This window comes from Gracilinanus agilis, chromosome 4, assembly GCF_016433145.1.
Source record: "Gracilinanus agilis isolate LMUSP501 chromosome 4, AgileGrace, whole genome shotgun sequence".
Lineage (NCBI taxonomy): Eukaryota > Metazoa > Chordata > Mammalia > Didelphimorphia > Didelphidae > Gracilinanus > Gracilinanus agilis.
In genome coordinates, this window is record NC_058133.1 from 406,294,460 (window position 1) to 406,318,626 (window position 24,167).

General features: G+C 36.7%; 1 protein-coding gene across 3 annotated transcripts in view; it reads right to left on the minus strand.

Moving 5' to 3' along the window:
* Positions 1 to 10,338: 10,338 nt before the first annotated feature.
* Positions 10,339 to 24,167, minus strand: part of EPM2A (EPM2A glucan phosphatase, laforin) — a 185,554-nt gene continuing 171,725 nt past the window's right edge. For all 3 annotated transcript variants that reach the window (XM_044671609.1, XM_044671608.1, XM_044671607.1), the window contains 2 exons: positions 20,875 to 21,116; positions 10,339 to 11,640 (listed from right to left, as the gene is read on the minus strand). In XM_044671609.1, coding sequence (XP_044527544.1) covers positions 11,363 to 11,640; positions 20,875 to 21,116 — 520 coding nt within the window. In that variant the 3' untranslated portion in view covers positions 10,339 to 11,362. The remainder of the gene's footprint in view (positions 11,641 to 20,874; positions 21,117 to 24,167) is intronic.

The following is a 24,167-nucleotide window of genomic DNA, read 5'->3' on the forward strand; positions in this document are numbered from 1 at the left end:
CAGAAGGGAATACGATATAGGTTTACACAGGTATTATTATACAATAAATATTTAAATGTTTGTTATATTGTGGAAGAAGACACATCACTTAGACTAGAGAAAAATTCATGGACGAAATAAAGAATGGTATGCTTCAATTTGCATTGTCTCTCTCAGTTCCTTCTATGGCAGTATATAGCCTTTTTCCTCATGAGTTCCTTGGAGCCCTGAATCCTTGCATTATTGATTACAACTGATCATTGTACATCATTGCTTTTACTGTGTACAGTGTTCTCCTGGTTCTGCTCACTTCACTTTGCATCATTTCATGTAAGTCTTTCCAGGTTTTTTTGTGAAATCATTAAGTTTTGAGCTTGCCTGAGGAGCTGTATGTAATATTGGACCTAAAATGTAAGAGGCATAAAAGTTGGGCTTTATTTTATTCATTTGTTCATTATTTTGGAGGACTGAGTGGCAATATATTATATACTTGTGCCAATCCACTGGGAAAAAAGACTCCCTGCATGTATATACTTGCCGGACTCTATCCTTTATCTCTAAATCCTACACAAACTAGCTAACATGTTTCTGACCTATAATAGCAATTATTAAGTACCTACAAAAGCCTATAATGTACACGAAGATCAATCAACTATACAAATATAGATAAACTTAATTACAAGGGCACACACTGCTAGTAATATATATGGACAACAGTGAATATGTGAATGGGCTGCCTAAATTCCTTACAACCCTTTTTTTTAAATCAAGAACAAGCAATTACAAAAGACATGTCAAAAAGATGTCTCCAGCACTCAACAGGGAAAGGAATTGTAGTATGCCTAAACCTATAAAGGTAGACACCACAAATCAGCAAAATGAGTAAGCATATGAACCCAATCTTTTCTCTACTATGGCAGTACTGAGTAGGAAAGGTCTCCTGCTAGGATTTAGGAAAACAACTTGCTTCTTTCCCCGTGTTGCATGGCCATATTATGTGTTTCCAAAATTCCCACAGCTGGAACAGATATGAATGTCATGGGTTGCTATCCACATAGATTAATTTAGAAGGATTTTCTAAGGTTCCCACCCATGACTTTCTGTGATCACGTAGATTTCGACAACTGCTGCTTGCAATAATAAAATAGGATCAGTGACCATAAGGGGTGAAAGAAGGGAAAGTTATCATGGTAAAAAATGAAAGAAATCTCATCTTTAGAGAAATACTGAAAAAGTTCCTATCCCTAGGGACTCAAGGCTTAAAGTTCCCCTCTCTAGAGAAGGAAGAAACTGAGAGGGAGATGATAGCAATCAGAACCCAATCAGAAGCAACATAGGGCTGCCTGTATAAGCTTCTGTAGTGATTACCAGCTGCTAATATGGCACAGAGACATGGTAGAAGATGTTAAATGTAGCCACTCCTAGGATCCTGTTGGGTCAGCCTGTGAAAAAGGTGAAGGGGGTGGTCCAAAATTCACACAACTCTACAGGTCTCTTTTACTTCCAGTATCAAATATAAAATTCTCTGTGCAGCTTTTAAAATCCTTTCCTACCTTTCCAGTTTCCTTACATTTTAATCCTGTCTCCATACTTTATTATCCAACAATTCTGATTTTCTTGCTATCTTTCACACATGATACTCCAGCTCCCAACACTGATTTCTCAACAGCTATATCCCTCCCAACTGGAACATTCTTCCTCCTCACCTCCTGGATTTATTCAAGACTCAGTTCAATTCTGACCTTAAAACACTTCTAGCTGTGTGACCCTGGGCAACTCACTTAACCCCCATTACTTAACCCTTATAGCTCTTCTGCCTTGAAACCAATACACAGTACTGATTCTAAGACAGAAAGAAGGGTTTAAAAAAAAAAAGACCTCATCTTTTACAAGAGGTATTCACTAGCTCTGCCTTCTCACATTCCACCTACCTCACTGCTAGTATCTTCTTCTGAGGTTGCTTCCAATTATACCTTACATATCTTGCACAGACATTGCCATCTCCCTCATTAGAATATAAGCTCCTTGAGAACAGGGACTGTTTTTGCTTTTGTATTTTTGTCACTTAACATGGTGCCTTAGCACATTTGTTGTTATTCAGTCAACTTTGTGACCCTGAGGACCATAGATAATATTAGAGTAGTTTGCCATTTCCTTCTCTATTGATGAAGGCAAATAGAAATTAAGTGACTTGCCTAGGATCACACAGCTGGTAAGTGAAATCTTCAAACAACATAAATTTTGATGAGAACAATTCATTTCACAATTTTCAGTTTTTATGCATTTATTTTTTGCATTTATTACATCTGCATAATTGTATGATAATCTAATACCTACCTCTTATCTAATAAATTCAGATTTGAACTTGGGTCTTCCAGACTCTAGACCCAGCTTTCTATCTACTGCACCACCTAGGTGTCATCACCCTAGCAGATAATAATGCTTAATACATACTTGCTGACTGATTTGACAAGTCCAAAAGAAAAATCTTAGTAGGAAAAGATATCAAAAAAAGAGAGTTAAGCTGGAGCAAAGTTCTGTTGAAGATTTATATGCAACTATGATTGAAAATGCCTTTACCTTTTGAAGGGCCCTGGTATCTCTCAAAGCTTATCCCTTCAGAAGTTCCATCTAGTTCTCTTCTGAAGACCAGAAGCAGAAGAATGATGATAGATTAGTACATCAGTAATCCTCAGAGAAAAATGGCTAACAATTCAATCAAAGAATACATTGTAAATTAGAGTTTTATTAGATAAGATGTAGGTATTAGATTATCATACAATTATGCAGATGTAATCGCTGAATATTGTGAAATGAATTGCTCTCATTTAAATTTATGTTATTTGAAGGATCCATTTTAAAAAAGATATAACATTAAATCAAGTATCTAGGGGCTAATGATCCAATTTCTGAGATGTCTGATCTTCCACTTCATATTCCTTTGGATGACTGCTCTTTGGCTATCATGTTGTTCATTAACACACCCTCACAGGGTAGAAAGAGAAGACATAGAATCCAAATCAGTACATTTTTGTTCTTTAATAGCAACTCTGTCTCCAGATTGAAGGATGACGTTGAGATTAAATAGCAAATATGAGGCTTTTGCATTATCTATGGATTTCACTGAACATGTTACCTCTGTCCTCAGTTGTCATGGATAAAAATTTGCCAAAAGGTTCCATGAATTGCTGTCTTGAATAAGGAAAGAACCAATTTCCAAAGAGCAATTCACAAATATGATCATTATTAAAGAAAAAATATTACATTTAAACCTTCTGCAGTCTAATGAGGCCACAAAACATAGAAAGGATCATTTTGATTCTATCTTTAGAGTGTGATGGGGCCATTTCAATCCTCAAGTCTTTTTCACTGAAAAACTATCCCTGTAATTTTGGTGTGTTGCCACTAGAGAGCAGTGGTAAGTCACAGAGTAGGAGGGTTTATTCTGTTTTTTAATTCAACTTAAATATTTATTGAAGAACAACTACGTGCTATGAAGAAATAGTGTTAGATTACAATATGACTTGTGGTTTAGGTCACAATTTGAATTAATGGCATTTATTTGAAAGTTGCTTTTTTATTACATGATGTAGCATTTAAACCTTCAGAACAGATACAAAATGTAAAGAAATCACTTGTATATTTCTTTAGTTTCTTAGTAATTCTTAGCAAAACCACAATTAAGTATGGCTTTATTACCAGGGCTACATCTTTAAAAAATTGTTAGACTTACCCATTAACCTGGTTTTAAATTCCTCATCAATTATTAACTTAGTAAACCTAACCAAGTTACTTAATGTCTCTGAATCTTAGTTTCTTCATCTCTAAAATGGGCATAACTGCCCTTACCTCACTGGTTTCTTGTAAGGATGAAATCACTTTTTAATTACATAGGCTTCATTTTCTTCTTCTATATAATGAGAAGCCTGCACTAGATAGCTATCCCTGAGGTCCTTTCCAGTTCTGAAACTATCCTATGGTACGAACTAATACATGCAAATCATTTTTCAAACCTTAAAATGCTACCTAAATGAATTATCATCATCATCAGCCATCTCCTGGAAGCTTTTATCCCAGCTCCCAGCATCTCCTTACTCAAGGCTCAGGAGTCATCTCACTGACTGTTGCCATAGTTGTCAAAGATCTTGCCCTGCCTTTCTAGCTATCTTTCTCAGCTTAAGAAAAAAAAAGGTCAAAACTTCTTCTGGCTCCCTGCTAAAAATCTTACATTATTTGTGCCAAAGTGCTGAGGAAGCTCGCTTAGTTTCTTGGCAAGTTTAATAGTGAATCCTTCAAAGAAATGACCTTCAACCTTCCTGTGGCTGGGATATAAGATAAAATTTCAAGAATAAGTCAAAGACCACACAGAATCGCCGTTTCTCCCACCTTCAGTTTTCATGAGGACAAATGCATTAGACAGAGATGAAGCCAGGAAGACTCTTTGAACAATTAAATTAAAAATAAAAATGTTAAAACCTCATAAATGGCCATGCAGACAGAAACAATTTGGTAATGACTTTCAGTAGGAATCACAGATCTGGCTAGTATAGTCAAATTCTCTAATTTCTTCTCCTCTGTGCTCCCCTAAAATAGAAGTACAGTCCTATTAATAATCTGTTTTTTAACTCACATATTGACAAATATGTGACAAAATCCTATTGACAAAATCCAGACACAACCACTGTGACCCTTTATCCTCTATTTTTCATTTGACCCTCAATTCTCTTATGTGTCCTAGAAGCAGAATATAAATCTTGTCTAAGGCCTCCTCCCCTTTTGGCAGATTCATTAAACAAGGAGTCTTTCCCCTCTCCTTCAGAATAAGGGTTCAGTGCTGACACATTTCACAGATCCTGAGATAGAAGAGATTTCTTCAGAGGCTATCTAGTTTAAACTGTGCCTGAACAAGAACCTTTCCTACAATATACCTGACAGGCTTTCTTTTAGTTTTTGCTACAAAATCACCAGTGAGGAAAAAACTAATTGAATAATTCTAATTGTCTAATTTTGTCTTTATTTGTCTATTCACTATTTCTATTTGTAATGCCTAGTTTTTTGTTTTGTTTTGTTTTGTTTTTGTCCTCTAATGTCAAACAGGAGCTCAATTCCTCAAGGATAGTCCTTCAAATACTGGAGAAAAGTTACCATGTCCTTCCCAAGTCTCTTCCCCAGGCTTAACATTTATAAATCATTTTAGTCATCATATCACATGAACTTGAGGACTTTCATATTTAATTACCATTCTCTAAGATTCCATCTCATCTATCTTCTTCCTTAAACGTACTATCTGGAATGAACATAATAATACTCCACAGGTGATCTGACCAGGCCAGTTAGTCATTTTCTTATTTCTTTAGTCTTGAATTCAAAGCCTCTTAGTGCAGGCTGAGATTATATTAGTTTTCCTGGAAAACATGACATCATAATAATGAGATTCGATTGTATGAAACTCTAAGATCTCTTGTCAGAGAAACTATTGTCTAGTCATACTTCTCTCATCCTATACATAATGTTGTTATTTTTTAACCCAAGTATATGTCAACATTTTGCTCTATTCAAATTCAGATGAATTGATTTGTGTCAATGTTCTAGCATGTCAAGGTCTGGGTTATCTGCAAATTTCATAAGCCTACATTCAATACCTTAATCCAATAATCTAATGATTAAAATGTTAATAGCACAGAACCATGCATAGAAATCTAAAGCACTTTGCTGAATACCCTTCCAAATTGACACTGAGTTACTAATTCTCTGTATCTAACCATTCAAGTAGTTCCACCTAATTGTACTATTCTCTAGTCCACAACCCTCTAATTTTTTTAAGAAAAGCACAAAAGACTTTGCTAAATTTTTTTCTACACTCTAGATAAACTATAACTTAGTCTCTTATACAAACTATAGTATGACTTTATTAAATATTAACTGATTTGTATTCTCAACTAATTCCCCATCATCCTTAGTCTCCTTTTCCTTTTCTAGTAGGTCTTTCTATTCACATAGCATTATTGATTCCCTCCTACATGGCCATCACTTTATATTATGCTGAGATCTCATCCCAAGGAAATGGCTGGGAGTTTAACAGGCTTATAATTTGAAGATAAATCCATTCCTCTTCTTCTTTCCCTTAGAGAGTCTTTCCACTCCTCTCCAATATCATTGAAACAAATATAATAGTACTTAATAAATCAAGATATTTAGCTGTTTTCCCAAATCTTGAGTCTTTTCACCTCTGTTGATATTTGTCTGTTAATAACAATTTTCCATTAATCCTCCCAACATTTTATTCCACATTATCCCTAATAATTCCTTGCTCTGTAATCATTTCCATTTTCTGAGATTTAGTTTCCTTATTTATAAAATGGAGGAGGTGGAATAGATGGTCTTTAAGATCCCTGCTAGCTCCAAATCCTACAAACTATGTTATTTTATCCTCCCAAGTTCCTCAATCTCATAATACATCTCCTTTAGGCCCCTCTCACTACTTAGACTCCCTTCATCTGGTGCTTTCTTTATTATCCATCTCTTGATCTTGATTCTCTTGCTTCTGTTTCTCTTCCTTGCCAGCCTTTCCTTAGAAAAACAAAAGCAAACTCAGTGCTGTCCTGAGGCTGCCATTTTGGGTGCTGGGAGATGAATAAATGGAGTAACTTCCCTTGAATGGAACTTCATTAGTTAAATCACCTGCAGGTGTATGGGATTCTTAGGAATAACCACTATTAAGCTAAAATTTATTAACTGTTTATACAACTCTTGATTTGTGAGAATCAAATGATTAAATTAGTTGATTCTCATAATGAATATAAGAAGTACCATCCTGCAGATGAGAAAACTGAGGATTTGAGAAGGCAAAATCATACTACATATATGGTAGAACTAGGACTGAAACCCAGGACTTATGACTCCAAGTCATTGTCCACAGCATTATAGGCTAACTAGGTAAATGACTGAGGTCCTTTTGGGCACTTGCTGTTAATATGGTGGTTTTATTCTTATTCCTAAGGAAGTCAAACAATCAAGTTAGAAATTGATTGGGTCCTGAGGAGGTCAGGGAAATCTTTTGTTGCCTCCCCATCATTATAGTCATTTATATACCTCAGAACCTAAGCTATCTCAACAATTTACAGTGAACAATCCAGATTCAAAGATGGCCACTTACCTTACATAAACATGGAGAGCAGTAGAGACATGCTAATTTTCTCCATGTTTGTAGAATTTCTATTTCTTCTTGTAGCTCACTTTCCAATCCTTCATTTCACAGCATTTAGCCTTACATTCTGTATGCTTAAGATTATTCTTGTATTTTGCTCATTAATACTGCTTTTATAAATGTGTTAAAGGGTTATCAGGCCTCTTACCACCACTGTGGGTTAAAAAAAGAAAATTCCTTTTTCAATTCTATTTTTTCTTGATGGTGACAAACGCGATGCCAGAACAGCTGATGCCAGAACAGTTTCTGTACTGTGTTTAAGGCTCAAGAGAAATCAAAACTATCAATAGAGTGAGACCTTATCTTTCCATTCCCTTTCCACTTAGAAGATTGGCTGTGTCAAAAAAGAAGACAAAAAACCTTTCTACTCTTGATGAGTAGCAGCAAACCGAACAATACTTGCTCTGATTACCCCCAACTAAAGTTCTCCATTTCCCTTCCTCCTTCTTTGTGTTCCTCTCATATTTGACTTTTTTTGTCATGCCATTAGTGACTGTGATCCACTACAGAAGGTATAGAAGTAAGAGTGGTAAAGACAGACAATTATAATTCAGCTTCAAATTGTAAAAATAATGATAGCAGTTATGACTGTCTCTATCAAATAAGGAAATGTTCTTTGTTCTTTTGGACTTCAGAAATGAACATTTCTAAAAAAATAAAGGAAGTTTTTGTACATGAGAACTGTTGGAAATGTTTTTATTTAGCAGCTAATATTCAAATGTCTTCAATGCATTATTCATGGCATTAATTGAGGACAAAAAGAGTTGTGTCAATATTTATATACTTACCAATTAATTTATTTGAATGTAATTTCTCCTTTGAGAATGAAGGGATGAAGACTAAAGGGGAATGGTAAAATTTGGAACTTTTAATCATTAAAGAAACAGATTTTTATCATTTGAATGTATTCTAATTTAAAGGGGAAAGTTTATACACATATTTTGAGAGATGGCACAGTACCATGAGAAAAAAAATTACTCTGGAGTCAAAGGACCTGGATTCAAATCTTGCCTCTAATGCTTCCTGTCTTTGTGACTTTAGGTAAATCATTTAACCATCCTTTGGGTCTTAATTTCTTCACTTGTAAAATCAGAATGTTGGACTTGAGGGGCCCTGAGGAGGTTCTTCACCTAAAGTTTATGAATTTGAATAGATAAAAACTGCATCTTTATTTGTATTAACCTTTGAATGAAATTCAGTATATCCTTCAAATTGTCTAAATATTTTAAAACCATATTTTCTAGCTGTGTACCCTTGGGCAGGTCATTTAACCACCATTGCCTAGCTCTTACCATTCTTCTGCTTTAGAATTAATACACAGTACTGATTCTTAAGATGGAAGGTAAGGGTTTTTCAAAAAGTAAAATTTTAAAAGAATTTAAACTCATTATTCTGAAAAAGAGACCATAGATTTACCTATACTGCCAGAGGGGTTCATGACGCACACAAAGAAAAAATTAAAAACTCCTGCTCTGGAGCTATGATCCTAAGGTCCCATCATTATAAATACTGGATGGGTCATTTGGGCAAAGCCCTACTAAGGGACAATAGATATCAACCTTTGAAGGCAATGAAGTGACATAATGAATATAGTGCCTCACTTGCCATCAGGAAGACCTGAATTTGAAACCAGCCTCAGATACTTAATATCTGTGCAAGCACTAGCAAATTAATTTACTTGTGCCTCAGTTTCCTCAGTTGAAAAATGAGGGAGTTGAACTTGACCTTTAAGGTCCATTTCAACTCAAAATTTAAGATTCTTTGATCCTGTATCTTCTAACCCAATACTAGTTTATAACTCTCACAAAGTTGCAGAAAAATTAAAGGACAAGTTTTTGAAAATGAATTCCTATAGATGTATTCTACCAATAGGTCAGAGCAGTGGCAGTTTCTAGGCATTTCATTATATTCCCTTTAGATCACACACAAAGGGCCTTAATGACACTGATGTGAGATTGGACCATATACCACCTCTGCTTCTCATTCTTTGACACCTTTGTGATTGACTTCTTTATTAGCAGAAACTTGTAAAGGACAATATGATACCCCTATCAGCCAGCTAGAAGTCTTCCTTCCATAGAAATAAACAGAGTATTAATAAATAGAAGACCTTATTTATTGGAAAGAGGGTGAAATGCCACATTTCACCTTACTGCAATTATAGAATGATATTAGTTACAAATAGTTAAAAGGGAAAGGGAAAGTAATGATAGATTGAGAAGAAAAATGAATAAATTATCATGAAATGATGATGTCGATGATAACATTTATGTAGTAACTTAAGATTTGAAAAGCACTTTATAAATATCATCTCATTTTCTTTTCATATATAACCCTTGTAGGTAGGTACTATTATAATCCCCATTTTACAGATAAGAAAACTGATGCTGACAAAGATTAAGACAGCTAATAAGTGTCTCAGGCTGTCTTTGAACTAAGATCGTCCTGACTCTAGGTAGTGCTCTGTCAACTATATCATCTAGCTGCCCAAGTAACTTAGGCTGAAAAGGATGGGTATGACTTAATTATAACTTCTCTGATAATACTCTGAATAATAACTTAAGAATTAGGAGTGAGGTTATCACCTTCCTCAATAATCTTTACCTGGAATTTTTCCATTTCTACAATAAATATGGCAATCACTACACTCATATGGAGTCATTTTTTTTTAATGTATATGAGGTAGAAGCTATTCTAACTCCCATTTGCTCTGAGTCTCCTCTTGACCATGGTCGAGGCTTATCAAAAATTAATGGAGATGTAACCATGTTAAAAATGATTATTAATAAATGTTTAAATTTAAAAAAAAATTAATGGAGGACGGAAGCTAGGTGGCTCAGTAGAGACAAAGCCAGGCATGGGGACAGGAAGTCCTGGGTTCAAATCTATCCTCAGACACTTCCTAGCTGTGTGACTCTGAGCAAGTCACTTAACCCCAATTACCTAGCCTTTATCATTCTTCTGTCTTGGAGCAGATACTTAGTGTTGATTATAAAATGGAAGGTAAGGTTTTTTTGTTTTGTTGCTTTAATTAATGGAGGGCTGAGACAAAAGCAATTAAAAGTTATAAAAGGGTCCTTCTCAGTTAGCTCTTTTTATCAAATGAACTTGTCTTTTAATTCTTCCAAAAAAAAACAAGTAGCCAATCAATCAATCAATCAATCAGCATTTATTAAGTACCTACTTTGTTCTAAGCATACTGGAAAGTTCTGGAAAATATAAAGACAAAGGATGAAATAAATTTCTGTTCTCATACAAAACCCAGTTTTCATGATAGAATCCCTTTATTAAAATCACATAAAAAGGTAATTTCTTACACTTTTCACAGATTTATCGGTGTTAAACCTGGTTTCCCTATGGCAAGGGTTCTTAACCTGTGGGTTAGTGAATTTTTTAAAAATATTTTGACAAATTTATTTCAATATATTTGGTTTCCTTTGTAATCTTTTGTTATATATTGCCCATTTTAAAACATCACTTTTAAGAGAAGAAGACCATAGTTTTGAATAGACTTCCCATGAAGTCCATGACAAAAAAAATTAATAATCACTTCTATAAAATTTGTGGCAAATTGATGCATCTTCTCTCTATAGAATAAGAAACTCAATTCCATTCCAATCAGCAAGGATTTATGAAACTCCCATTCTTCAATCTTGGTATCTCATTTGGCAAAGATAGCTACCATTTAAAAAGCAGTAGGACCTTCTTTGTTATTTTTGTTGCAAGATGTGAAATTTGTGCAATTATAGATTTTTCTCCCCTTTTAGGTAGCTTATGGTTGCACATAATGCAACAAGAAAGGGTAACTATAGTCATGAATTTTTAATAAGACCATCTGAGGCATAAGTCAACCAAATGGAGTAGTCTGCAGGTGGTGGAAATGGTATTTGTTACCTTGTTATATGAACCACACAAGACTGAGAAGGCAGAGTCCAAAGACTTTTGCCCTTTCTTGTACAATTCATAAAGTTTGTTTAGAAAGTGTTCCAGAGAAAATATATCTCTAAACCAAAAGCCGAGACTAAATATCCATGCCAGACTGATAACTATAATAATTATAAATGGCAATAATAAACCACATGATAATACTATTTAATATGAGTCTGTCTTTCAATCTTATTATATCTCCCTATGTCTGTGACAGGAGCTTTAGGGAAAGGTTGGAAATTTTACCCATTAGAGATTACATAAGGAAGAACGAACCTTCCCAAATTTCTGATAAAAATCTTCCTCTGCACGTGCCAGTGCCTCTTCATCAATATACACAGCAGGCCTTTTGGACATGAGGAAGTACTGCACCTTCCTTAGATTCCAGCCCATCACATACTTAAGCCAGCCACACACCGCAGCTGTGGATCTGCCAACACCAGCGTTGCAGTGTACGTAGACAGTGTGTCCATTCTCAAGCAGCCCGTGGAGGAGACAGACTGCCTGAGGCAACATCTGCACTCTGCCTAGGATTGAAAAAGCAATGCACATATACATCAGGAACAAAAACTGAATATCACAACTAATAATAACTTGTCTGTTGCACCATGAAATCATGATGCCATGCAGGGTGAGATAAGTAGAGGGCAGTTTGTTGGTTTTTTGGTTGTTTGTAGTTTTCCAAGATGGCTAATAACATTTCATGAAATCACACATTAGCAGGTTCAACTCAAAAGCAATGGATCAACTCCAAAAGATTTCATTCAATACCCCTGGTCTCTCTTCACCTCTACTCCATAGAATTTCTTCCATATCTGGGCAAATGTAACTCAGCAGGAAGAGTTAATAACTGTTTCTGGGTAAGTACAGCATTTTTTCTTGACATAAGATTATAGCTTCCTAGTAGGATAATCACAGAATGAGCAAAAGTTTATTTTAAAAAAAGAACCTCACTTAACAGCACCTCAATTTCTTTTCACTTATATGCCCTTCCAAAGATATTGTAAGGATGGGGTTTTGTGCAAGGAAGATGGAACCAAAGGAGCCAGAGAAGGCAGTTGCTGACAGATGCTGGCAGTTGAAACTGGCAGAAGATTCTGGGGAATTTCTCCCAGAAGAGGAGAAGAGAGGTCTTTGGGCTGAGGGCTTGGAGAAGTGAGAAGGGAGATGTAAGAGTAATAAAGAGAGCCAATAATAACCAATTTTGTGATAGAGGGGAGATAGAGTCTATGTGGTGAGACTCTCTTCTAGCTCTCCCCTCCCACCAAATATACACTGGGAAACTTTGAGGGGGTGATACCCTGAAACTGGGTGACCTGGATGGTTGTGCGCCCCATAGGAGTTGGGGGCAAGGCTTCCCTATAAGATGAGGTATGTGGTACCCCAATATGATTCTGAATGAGGGCGGGGTTCACACAAGCCCCCATCCAGGTCAGGCAACTTCACAGCAGGTGGTCTGGCTCCAAGATGGAGGCAGCCAGACTAAGCTGTGGTTCCTCTCTCCTTTGTTGTCTCTCAGGCACTCTGGAATGCTATCTGACTAATGAATGGCTTTTATTAATCACAATTCAGGGGCTGGGGAAAGAAGTGAAGGACAGAGGGATTTTGGGGTGCCCTCTTCTCTACTTCTAAGGGGTCTCTCATTCAGGAGGGAACCTTTGGGGTTCCCACTCCCAAGCTTCTTTCCCTGCCCCTTCTCCTTCTGTTTCTATTTCTATTTCTATCCTTCCTATAATTGTAAGTTAGACTGGAAAGATTCTATCAGCAAAGTTGGGTAATGGGGGAAAGAGACTAAGAAAAACTTAGCTGACTTGATGATTGAAGTCTTGCTAGGTGAGATGTGAAGGAATCTCTGACCATGGAATCAGGGTTTCAGTGTCCAAAGAAAGATCCTCAGGAAGCCCTCAGGATTGGATTCGAGCTGAGATGTCCACCTCCTCCCTCTCTCTAGTCCTCCACCCAAAGACCTCTCCTCTCCTCCTTCCTCTGAGAAACTTATAGAATTCTCTCTGGTCTCTCAACTGTCAGTAACTGTCACCGTCAGCCACTCCTTCTCTGCCTCCTTTTGTTGCATCCCTCTTGAACAAATCCCATCCTTACAAAGAAAACCCAGCTCTGATTGGTCTGGAGAGCTTCCTGAGGATCTTTCTCTTGGAAATTGAAACCCTGATTCCCTAATAACAGCCATTTCATCACAACTCATACTTCAAGACTACAACCATCTAGTCAGCTAATATTTTGGACTCCAATGGGAGCAATCTCTAAGTCTCCTTCACCCATTACTCATCCTTGCTGAGAGACCCTTTATAGTCAAAGCTTACAATTGTAGGAAAGGACAGAAATTAGAAATAGAAATAGAAGGGAAGGGAGGGGGAGAAGCTTAGGAGTTAGAAGCATTAGGGTTCCTACCTAAGTAACAAACCCCATAGGAATAGCAAAGAGGGCACCCCAAAATCCCTCTGCCCTTCATCCCTTTCCTAAATCACTGATTTGTGGATAATAAAAGTCACTTAACAGTCAGATCACATTCCAGTGTGCCTGAGAGACAACAAGGGAAAGGGGAATCACAGCCTAGTCTGGTTGCCTTCATTTTTGAGCCAGACCACCTGCTGTGAAACTAACCAACCTCAAGGGAGGATTGAGTGAACCCCATCCTTATTCAGGATCATATTGGGGTACCACCTACCTCCTCTTGTAGGAAAGCCTTGCCCTCAACTCTTATGGTGTGGCACGACCATCTAGGTCACCCAGTTTTGGGGTGACACTCCCTTAAAGTCTCCTAGACTACATTTGGCCCCAGGAGAGTGCTGAAAGAGAGAGTCACCACACAGACACACACTCACTCTCTCTCTCTCTCCCCCCTTCTATCAAAACATCCATTTCTGGGGGAGGGGGTACCCCTTTTAGTGTTACATTCCATAATATTTAATAAAAATTCGTACCCACTTGAATCGCATAAAGTCCAGAGGATTTAAAGAAGTCAATTGAGTGCACTGAGCATATGTTAATTTGAATTTATAATTTGGACTGGATAGCATGAATACATAGCAGCATAATCATTTCTAAACCGGAGTCAGGAAGACCTGGACTCAAATTCTGCCTTTTAACAGTCATTAGCTATGTGACTCTGGGCAAATTACCTAATCTATCAGCATATAATGCAAGAATAGTATATGCCAGGTTTTTCTTAGTTTTTAAACTTGCATCTAAGCCATAATAAATTTCTTTCTGATAATATATTGAAGTAAGCAAAAATAGATATCAATAAAGCTAGACATCAAAGAGTATATTAGTTATCGTATAGGTAAAAAATCCATGGAAGGGGGCAATATCACATTCAAAAAAAGGGCTAAAATAAAATTTATGGTCCCTGAGGGGGAAATAATCATCTAGAGCCTTAAAGAATATTAGAAATGAAAAGGACATATGGGAATATTGATTTTTTCCACAGGCCAAATGGAGGAAGACATAAAGGAAGATAGTGTGATGGAAGTATTTTTGTTATGGTTCATTTATTTCAACTATGTCCCTGATTCTTTGTGACCCCATTTGGGTTGTGTTTTTTTTTTTTGGCAAAGATGCTGGGGTGGTTTGCCATTTCCTTCTCCAGCTCACTTTACAAATGAGGAAACTGAGATAGGGTTAAATGACTTGCCTAGTGTAACAGCTACTGAAAGTATGAGGCCAGACTTGAACTCAGGTGTTCCCGACTATAGAACTGCTGCTCTATCCACTGCACCAACTAGCTGACCACAGAAGTATACTATAGATCATTTGGACAGAAGGAAGAAATAGATGATGACTTCAGCAAACGGTTCGCTGAGGCCCAACAGAAAAGTGATGAAGGACTTTATCTGTCTAGATATTTGCTGGAGCTCTTTCTGTTCCAAAGGAAAAGAGCTAGTAAATTCTTAACTCACCATAATAATCTTATTCTTCAAAAGGTAGAAGAAATCATGAGTTGAATTGCTATTTTAGATTTGACTCTGATCAATAAGGGGGAACTAGCTGCTAAAATAGAAATCATAAGTTTGAGATAATCAAATATCTTCTGTCAATATCTCTACTCCAATTTGTTCATTTCCATATTTTGTGCATGTGTATAAATACAATGTATAAATTTATATTTTGTACATATGTAGGCTCCTTGAGGGCAAGTGATGCTTCATTTGTGTCTTTATGTCTCCATGAATTAGCACATAACATGACATATACTAAGCATTTAATAAATGCCTAATTTATATATACATATATGTAGCATATGTTATGTATGTACATATGCCATATGAATATGTTTCACATATGTATATATTTTAAATTTTATTACTTTTTTCTATTACCAGTGATTCCAAATATATCCTTCCATTCCCCCTTCGAGATCTATCTCTTATAACAAAGAACAAAAAGGAAGAAAAAATAGTGTAGCAATATTAACTGAGTCATCAATAGAGTTATCTATCCACTGTCTTCTCTTAACCATTGCCTCTGCCTCTACTTTGCAAAGAAGAAAGAGAAGTGTTTTCTCAAATTTTCTAGAATACAAGGCATAAACAGTAAGGCTATTCAAAAAGAGAAGCAATAATCACTAAAACCAGTAGAGATGCATCAACAACAGGCTAATGGCAGGTGAAACTCATTTTCTTTTCTAACAAGATTATCAGATTACTACTCTCCCCTATCTAACACAAAATGAATGTCATACTCTCCAGCATTACTCCCTCTGTCTGTAGTCTTTGCTGCTGTTCATGTGTTGCTGAACAAAGCTGGAAAAAAATCACGGAACAGTGTTCACTATAAGTTTATGTTACATAATCTCAAATGGACCTTCACTGAAGCAAGGCAATCTTTTTACACCTTCCTAATCAAACTACTGTCCCATTGTCAGTGATTATTTCAAATATTTTCATCCCCCTTTAAGCCTGACATGGCATCTCCTCAGCTGAGGACTTTGTCTCACACATTCTAAAAATCCATCCTTTGATCTGACCCTCCTTGCTAGATATCATCCTGGATCTCCCCTCCTTTTGTGGCTCAGTTCCTAGAGAAGGCCATCTACAATAGAGGCTCTTTCTCCTCTACCCTCCTTCTCTTCAAACCCCTCTACAACGTGGTTTCTGAATTCATCATTCAGTTGAAATTGCTCTTGCTGAAGTTACCAACAATCTCTTAATTGCTAAACCTAGCAGCCTTTTTGCAATCCTCATCCTCCTTGACCTCAGCATCCTTTGAAAAGATGACTATCTTCTGATTACTCTCTTCTCAGGGTTTTTGTGACTGCTCTCTCCTGGTTCTCCTCCTACCTGTCTGAGTGCTCCTTCCAAATTCACCTTCATTAGTTTTTATGGGTCTTCATCTAGTATATAAGGCCCTTGACCCAAGGGTGTAATGCCCTATTACCAGCCTGTCTAGCCCCTTCTTACAAAGGGGATTATATTTGGCATACAGAAGAGCATCAAATTTGGAGTTAGAGGACCTTTGTTCAAATTTCACCTCTGAGACTTCCTACCTGTGTGATCAGGGACAATTTCCTCACTTATAAAGTAAAGGGGTTGGACTAGAAGACCCTCAGCTTCCCTTCCAGATCCAAATCTATAATCTTATTGTCAAGCCTTATTCTTATTAGGGCTCTATGGGTTTTAAGAGTACCCCTCTCAGGGGGCAACTAAGTGGCTTGGTTAATTGAGGGACAGGCCTAGAGATGGGAGGCTCTAGGTTTGAAGCTGGTCTCAGACACTTCCTAAGTCTGGGCAAGTCACTTAACCCCCATTGCCTAGCCCCTACTGCTCTTCTGCCTTATACATAGTATTAATTCTAATACACAAGGCAAGGGTTTAAAAAAAAAGGGTGCTTCTGCCCAATTCCTCATTTCTTACTGCCAAAACTTTTGTCTACTGTAATAATTCTTTATTCCTCAGTCTCTTAGACTTGGTTTTAGTTTAGTAAGGAGGAGAGGAAGGAACCAAAGAAAAATGTCTTCTTCTTTGCATTTTTGCCAAGGACTAGCTCTGGAAGGTTCAATTTTGCTTCCACACATGCTAGTCATGCATGTTCATATTTATGTGAATTTACATTTCCTTCAATAAAAGGTATTGGGAGGAGGGTTGAGTTTGATTTTGTTGAGACTACTTTATTCATCTAAAACACTTTTTCCCTAAAGCATTCAAAATGTAATACAGATACAGTTCCCCTAGCATTACAACACTTCTAGGCACTCACATTAGCAGATTACTAAGAAGAACACTCAGAATATTCTAAATGTCAGAAGAAGAGTTCAGGATCTGACCTCACCTCAATCAAGGCTTTACTAAGGCCCATTAACTGTTCCCAGAAATTAGCCTGAGCATCTGTTGCCATGCCAGAAATTGGAATCCTAATAAGAATTGTTTCCTTGAAAAAATATAAACTGAATTTGAAAAGATTTTGAAGTAAGCAGCAGTTTGGGAGTTTTTTCTTGCTAAGGTAAAATCACATTCTGGATGGGGAAAAAAAACCCAACACTTAAATATCTTCTCTGCCTACAACAAAGCGTACAAGAGTAACAATCGATTGTACAATTGATTTTAACAGCTCGGTGACAACTAGTGATGACAGTCTAGCCTAACAACTGTCTTCTGTCTTAGACTTCATCTGACAGCATTATGCTGCAGCTCAAAACACTTTGAGATAGATTTTTCTCTAGGGCTCTAAAAATATTCAGCTGAATTAATCTATATGTTCACATGCTCAACCTGTGAGCCTCACAGGCAGATTGATTTATTGATAAAATGTCCCACTGGGACACAGGAATAGTGTATTCTGCAGATGGTCTGATTCAGAGGATATCCTTTAGCCGTAAGGACTATGCATTTCACTGTTGAAGACAGAATAATAGTTGTCAAAGAGTTCCTCAGATCATAGATCTCAGACTTAGGCTTGGAAGCTATCTAGTTCAATTCTCTTATTTTACAGAAAAGGAAAGTGAGGCCCAAGGACTTTCCCAAGTTTACACAGATAGTAAGTGCTAGGATATGACTCCAAATATTGATGTAAGATTCATTTTTCTATCAATTGTACCTACTTCTCTCTGAGAAAAATACTTGGTTTTAAGTCCTGCCTCTAACACTGAGGGCATTTTTCTAACCATTATGACATGCTGCCTTTCTTACAAATATATTAAAATATATTAAAATTATTTCTCTTTCCAATACATCTTGTATCTGACTCCTCTTCACTAGCATAGCTATGATCTTGGTTCATGTCCTGCTCACCTTTCACCTAACTGAGCTCCCATGCACTGTTAACAATGTAATTTTCCTCAAGTGTAGATCTGACCATATGACTCTCCTACTCTAGCAACTCCAAAGGAATAGGAAGCTAATGCCTCTTTGAAAAAAAATATAAATTCCTATTTAACTTTTAAAGTCCTTCATAATCTCTCCCCAGTCTATCTTTCCAGCCTCATTGGACCACACTCCTTCTCTCACACTGCTATTTAGCCGAACTGCCCTCTTTCTGTTTCTAAGAAATAACATTCCATTACCTGTCTCTGGGCCTTCTGCATCATTCATCCCCTCTGTCTAGAATGTGCTCTTGCCTCACCTCTGTTTCATAGAGGCCTCTCTTCCTTTAACATGAAGTTCTGAGACAATTTTCTGCATGAAGTCTCTCCTGATATTCCCAAGTGCTAGTGCCCTCTCATTCAGACCCCTCAAAAAACTTAGTTTTTTACTACTATTTATATATTTTTATTTATTTGCTTTATAATTATGCTAAATATATATTTATGTATACTTACTGACTCCTCTCATTAGAATGTCATCTCATTGTCAGTACTGGATAGATTATACCATTCTTTATACTAGAATTGCCAGTTTTTAGCATAATGTGTAGCACATAGTAGGTGCTCAGGAAATACATGCTGATTGACTGGCAGAAACTATGGTTCGACTGCTCAAATGCTCTTTTGTCTATTTTTTGAAGGTGATGTGTTTGTTTTTTTTTAATATCCCTAGTGCCTGGCATGTAGGAGGTACTTAATAAAAACTTGTTGAATGAATGAATAACACAGAACAAGTATGGGCTGGGAAAATAAAAACATGTGATTTATGGTTTATTGAACACTGCTGTACAAATGTCCAAGTGAGTTACTGTATATATCACTCCAAAAAAGCCAGTCCCATTATAAGAAAGTCTTAAACAGGCAATAAAAACTAGATGGAAGTCCAAAGGTACTAGCATTACTCAGGTCTGTAGTCAAAGGTCCAGCCTGATCTTAAGAAAGGAAAGTAAAAGGTAACAATTCACTCTCACCATAAAATAGCATATATTACATTCTAGAATGATCTTATACCACAGCCCCATAGGGTTCAATAGAAGGCCTAAAACTTGAAGCAGGACCAATGGGGGAAAAGTTAAACTGGATGACTTCAAAACTCCTTTCTAAGTAGAGAATTCTATGATTTAGGAAAAAAAAAGAACAATTCCTACTTCGCTATGCATAATACAAGTTACCAGTCCCCCAGTATTCAGTGAACTTAGGCATTATTCCAAACACCGCCAGAACCAGGACTGAAAACTGCAATGTGAAGAGGGAGAATTACAGCCAAAGGATTAAAATTTTAAAATCTCAGCCCAAATAACAATTCAGTGATTTGGATTTGAAATTTTGTACCTGAAAATCCATTAGAGTGTGTGTGTGTGTGTGTGTGTGTGTGTGTGTGTGTGTGTGTGTGTGTGTGTGTGTTTGTGTGTGTGTGTAAAATGAATTGAGTCCAGAGCTAATGGAGACTACATCACCACTGAAAAACTGCAAAAGTCTTTTAATAACTTCAAATGCTCCATGAAAAGAAGGTCTGTCAATTATTTTTCTGGTGATGTTATAAGGCTACCAGTAATAGAATATTAAGTTCTCTGAAGAAATGAATTTAGGAACCATGAAAGTACAATGGAAACAAACAAACATAAGCTTGAGCATAAGCAAGGGAACAAGGAATTATGTGGGAGAAAAAGTATCCAAAAATTCATTAGAGAAATGCTTCATTAGGGAAAAAAGAAGGGCTGGTCACAAAAGAAGAGTGAGAGACAACATAAAGACAAGCAGGTACACAGCTTTCATCTACACAATGTCAAGAGAATAAAAAGAAGATCTCTACTATATCAGGCAAACCCCTCTGTGGGAGTACTAATGGTATAGGACTAACAATTGCACAGTATGGGCTGGCATGTTTGTATAGTCATTGGAGTATTGTCAGATCTCAAATATAAGAAAGTCAGACTTCCTTAAAATACAGATAAATAAAAACTAAGAATCTATCATTGGGGACACGAGGAAGCTCAATGGATTGAGAGCCAACCTAGAGATGGGAGGTCCTGTGTTCAAACCTGGCCTCAGACATTTCCTATCTGGGTAAACCTGGGCAAGTCTCTTAACCCCAACTGTCTTAACTATTACTGCTCTCCTACCTTAGAACTGATACTTAATATGATACTTCTAAGACAGAAAGTAAGAGGATTTTTAAAAAGAATCTATGATTATACACATCTTATGAGGTGACAAATAGATATAACGATCTTAGAAAAACACTTTAGAAAAATAAATTGGTCTGGAGTCAATTTCATCAGAGCTTTAACTGTGAAGTCAGAATACAAGATGCATAATAAAATTATATGGCTAAATATAAAATAAGATTTCTACCACTTGAATTTTGGATAATTTGTGATGCATGCATTTTCAAGGGTTCCCTTAAAATATTTAACAGAAAGGCAACAAGTGGAATCATTACCTTCAGTACTCATGTCTGGAGTAGGCATCCACACATAGACAATTCCTTCTTCCTTATAGAGCCTGATCATGGTCTCTGGAGTCATGGGATCTGGGTAGCGGTTGCAATCTGCTGAATTCTGAGTAATATCCCACTCAGTCTGAAAGTTCATTACTGCTGTAACTCCTAATTCGTGCTTCAATTTGATGGTTACGTGCTCCAACTGTCGAGGGCAGCTTCCTAGCCAGATATTTGGAAGAATTCTAGAATTTGAAAGTAGAGATAGGTATCATTGTGATTTAATATGCTACAGGATTCATAAAACATTACAGTAAGACCCATTTAACAAGAATGCTCATAGAATGACCTGTTTAGGTTTATGGTTAAAGGGAACCTTCTGCTTCAGTTGGGTAAGCTATCTCACTGACTTTCCCTACAATTTCCAACAGTTATACTAAGCTTCTTAACACTTCTGTGTGTGTGTGTGTGTGTGTGTGTGTGTGTGTGTGTGTGTGTGTGTTATGGCTTTTTTTCATGCAGTTCCAGCCAATATTACTTAACTCCAAAACAATAATTTCATCTCTTAAAAGGTAGAGGAATCAACAAGAAGGGATTTTATGCTAGATTAGATTTTCATACAAGAGAAGGGAATTTGTTATTGGAATGAAAATGATGCAAATCTTGGAAAAAGTGACCACTCTCCCCTAGAATGTATGACAAACAAAAGAAAAGTTGGGCAGTGTCTAACATGCATCCCATATTTTGAGAAAGAAGATTTCAAAGGGTAAGGAAGAAGACTATGTCATATTCTATGGACCAAAATTCTACAGGAGAAATAAGGCCCAGAGGGGTGTGAAATTCTCAAAAATGAAATTATGAAAGTACGAAGTAAAATGATTTCAATGAAAATAAAAATTACAAGTGTTCAAGAAATCATTGAAGGTGAATAACAATCACACAAATGAATTTATACTTTTTAAAAATATGTACAGAAGATGGAAGCAAGAGTAAATAACAGAGGATAAATTCAAAGGCATGCCATGGTTGTAAGAATAATGTCCAAAAAAGCTAGAACTCAGAATATGCTGAGGATGACAAGAAAAATTAACACAACCAGAAAGAATTATTTTTAGCCACATTGAGGAAAATAGGATCATCAAAATAGGGATAGGATCACTTCTTGGGGTGGATGTGGTGATGGGAACACCTAGATGTTGCAGTGGACAGAGTGCCAATCCTAGATTCTGGAAGACCTGAGTTAAAGTCTGGCCTTTGATATTAGCTCCATGACTCTGGACAGGTCATTTAATGTCTGTTTGCCTCAGTTTCCTCATTCCCAGGAATTTGTGCTTGGTCTTATGAGTTTAACAGTTTTATTAAGAATTGGATAAAGGAATTGATGATATACTTAACAAATTTATAGAAGATGAAAAGTGGGAGAGACAGCTAACATAATGGATGGCACAGTAAGGATACAAAAAGATTGTCAAAAATAAAATATGGTCCTGAATCAAATAAGAGGAAATTTATTTAATAAAGTGTAGTATTACATTTGAGCTTCTTAAAAAAATCTACTTTATACCTATAACATGGAAGGAGTGTGGTTATATAGTAATTTATATGACAAAGACCTGGGAATTTTAGTGAATATCAAAAAGTGATATGACAGCCCAAAATGCTAATGGGATATTGGGCTATGATGAGAGGAAATATTTTTAGAAATAAAGAAGAAAGGTTCTTCTGCATTCTGATCTAAGTGTATATCTGGGATACTATTTAGTTCTCAGTGTCACAGTTTAAGAAGAACATTGATAATACAGAGAACATTCTAAGGATGGCAACTAGGATAGTGAAGGATTTTAAGTTAATGCTAAATAATGATCAAATGATAGAAATGTTAATGTTTCACTTGGAAAGGGGAAGACACAGAGGAATGGGTTTGAATATAATAGTGATTTTTAAGCATCCAAAGGGTTATTATATGATAGAGAATTAGACTTGTTCCACTCCACCTTCCTCTAGGGACAGAACTAGGAGCAATCTGAGGAAGCAGCAAAAAAGGCAAATCTTGGCTATCTGAAAAGAAAAAATTTCTTAACACTACTTATCTGCAAGTAGAACAGCCTTCCTTGAGAGATTTCCTCTTCCAGCAGATGGCAAATGATAGATTACTTCATAGGATCAAACGTCCATAGATTTAGAGATGGCAGGGACCTAAAAGGTGATCTAGACCAACCTACTCAGTACAGAGATCTCAAACTCACATTATACATAGGCCAAATATACATTATAAAAAAATAGAATCTTTTGGAGGGAAAAGCGGTTCTGTGAAAAATTGGACTATATGCAAAAATAAAGTATAATGGATGGTTTTATTTTAGTCTATTTACATATTTATTTTGAAAAATAGTGGTAAAAGCACCAGAAGTAGTAGTGATTAGAAAATTTAAAAGGGAACTACAAGGGGTCATCTTCTATGCCTAAGATCACAAATCTGGCCCATAATCAAGAGACTAGTGTACTTAAGGCTCTAAACAGGAGTTGGCAATCAAGATGGGTCCACCTAAAAGAAGTCAGAATTATAGACACAACCTGATAGGGTCCAAAAAGAACTTTTTCAGCAGGACAGAACTGCTAAGAGTAGATGAAGGACTCAGCCCTAGGCTCACAACAAAGCTAGACCAGTAGTACAAAGGTACTCAGAATTAATCTCAAATCAGCCCCAGTCCCTAAATTGGGCCAGTGCAAGGTAGTGTTTGCTTTCAACCAGATGAGACTTCCAGCTAGTTAAATTCCAGCTAAATTGGAGAATAGCTGAATAAGTTGTAGTATATAATTGTGATGGAATACTGTTGTGCTGTAAGAAATGATAAAGAAGGTGGTTTCAGAAAAGCCTGGGAAGACTTATATGAACTCATACTGACATGGGCATTGTAAAGAGATGGCATGGACCCTGCACCCCTTAACTCAGGCAAACTGTAAATAGGGAAATTCCCTTCCCCCTTCCTGTCCTTGTGACTCCCAAACCAAAGACTATTATAACCTTGGATAGTCCTTTAGGTTGAGATAAACAAAGAGATACACCTCCAGGCTACACCTTGATAGCCCAGGCCCTGAGGGTCTCAGACAGACCCCTCACCTCACCAAATACCTGAGTGCCTATGACTGGAGAGTCATGTACATAACTTCACATACACACTATTGTAAAGAATATAAAAACCCCTGAACTGAAGTATTCGGGGAACAACTCCTATAGTTGTTCCACTCATGCTGCCATGCTGTGCTGTGTCTTGGGAGCAACCCCCAGGGTTGTT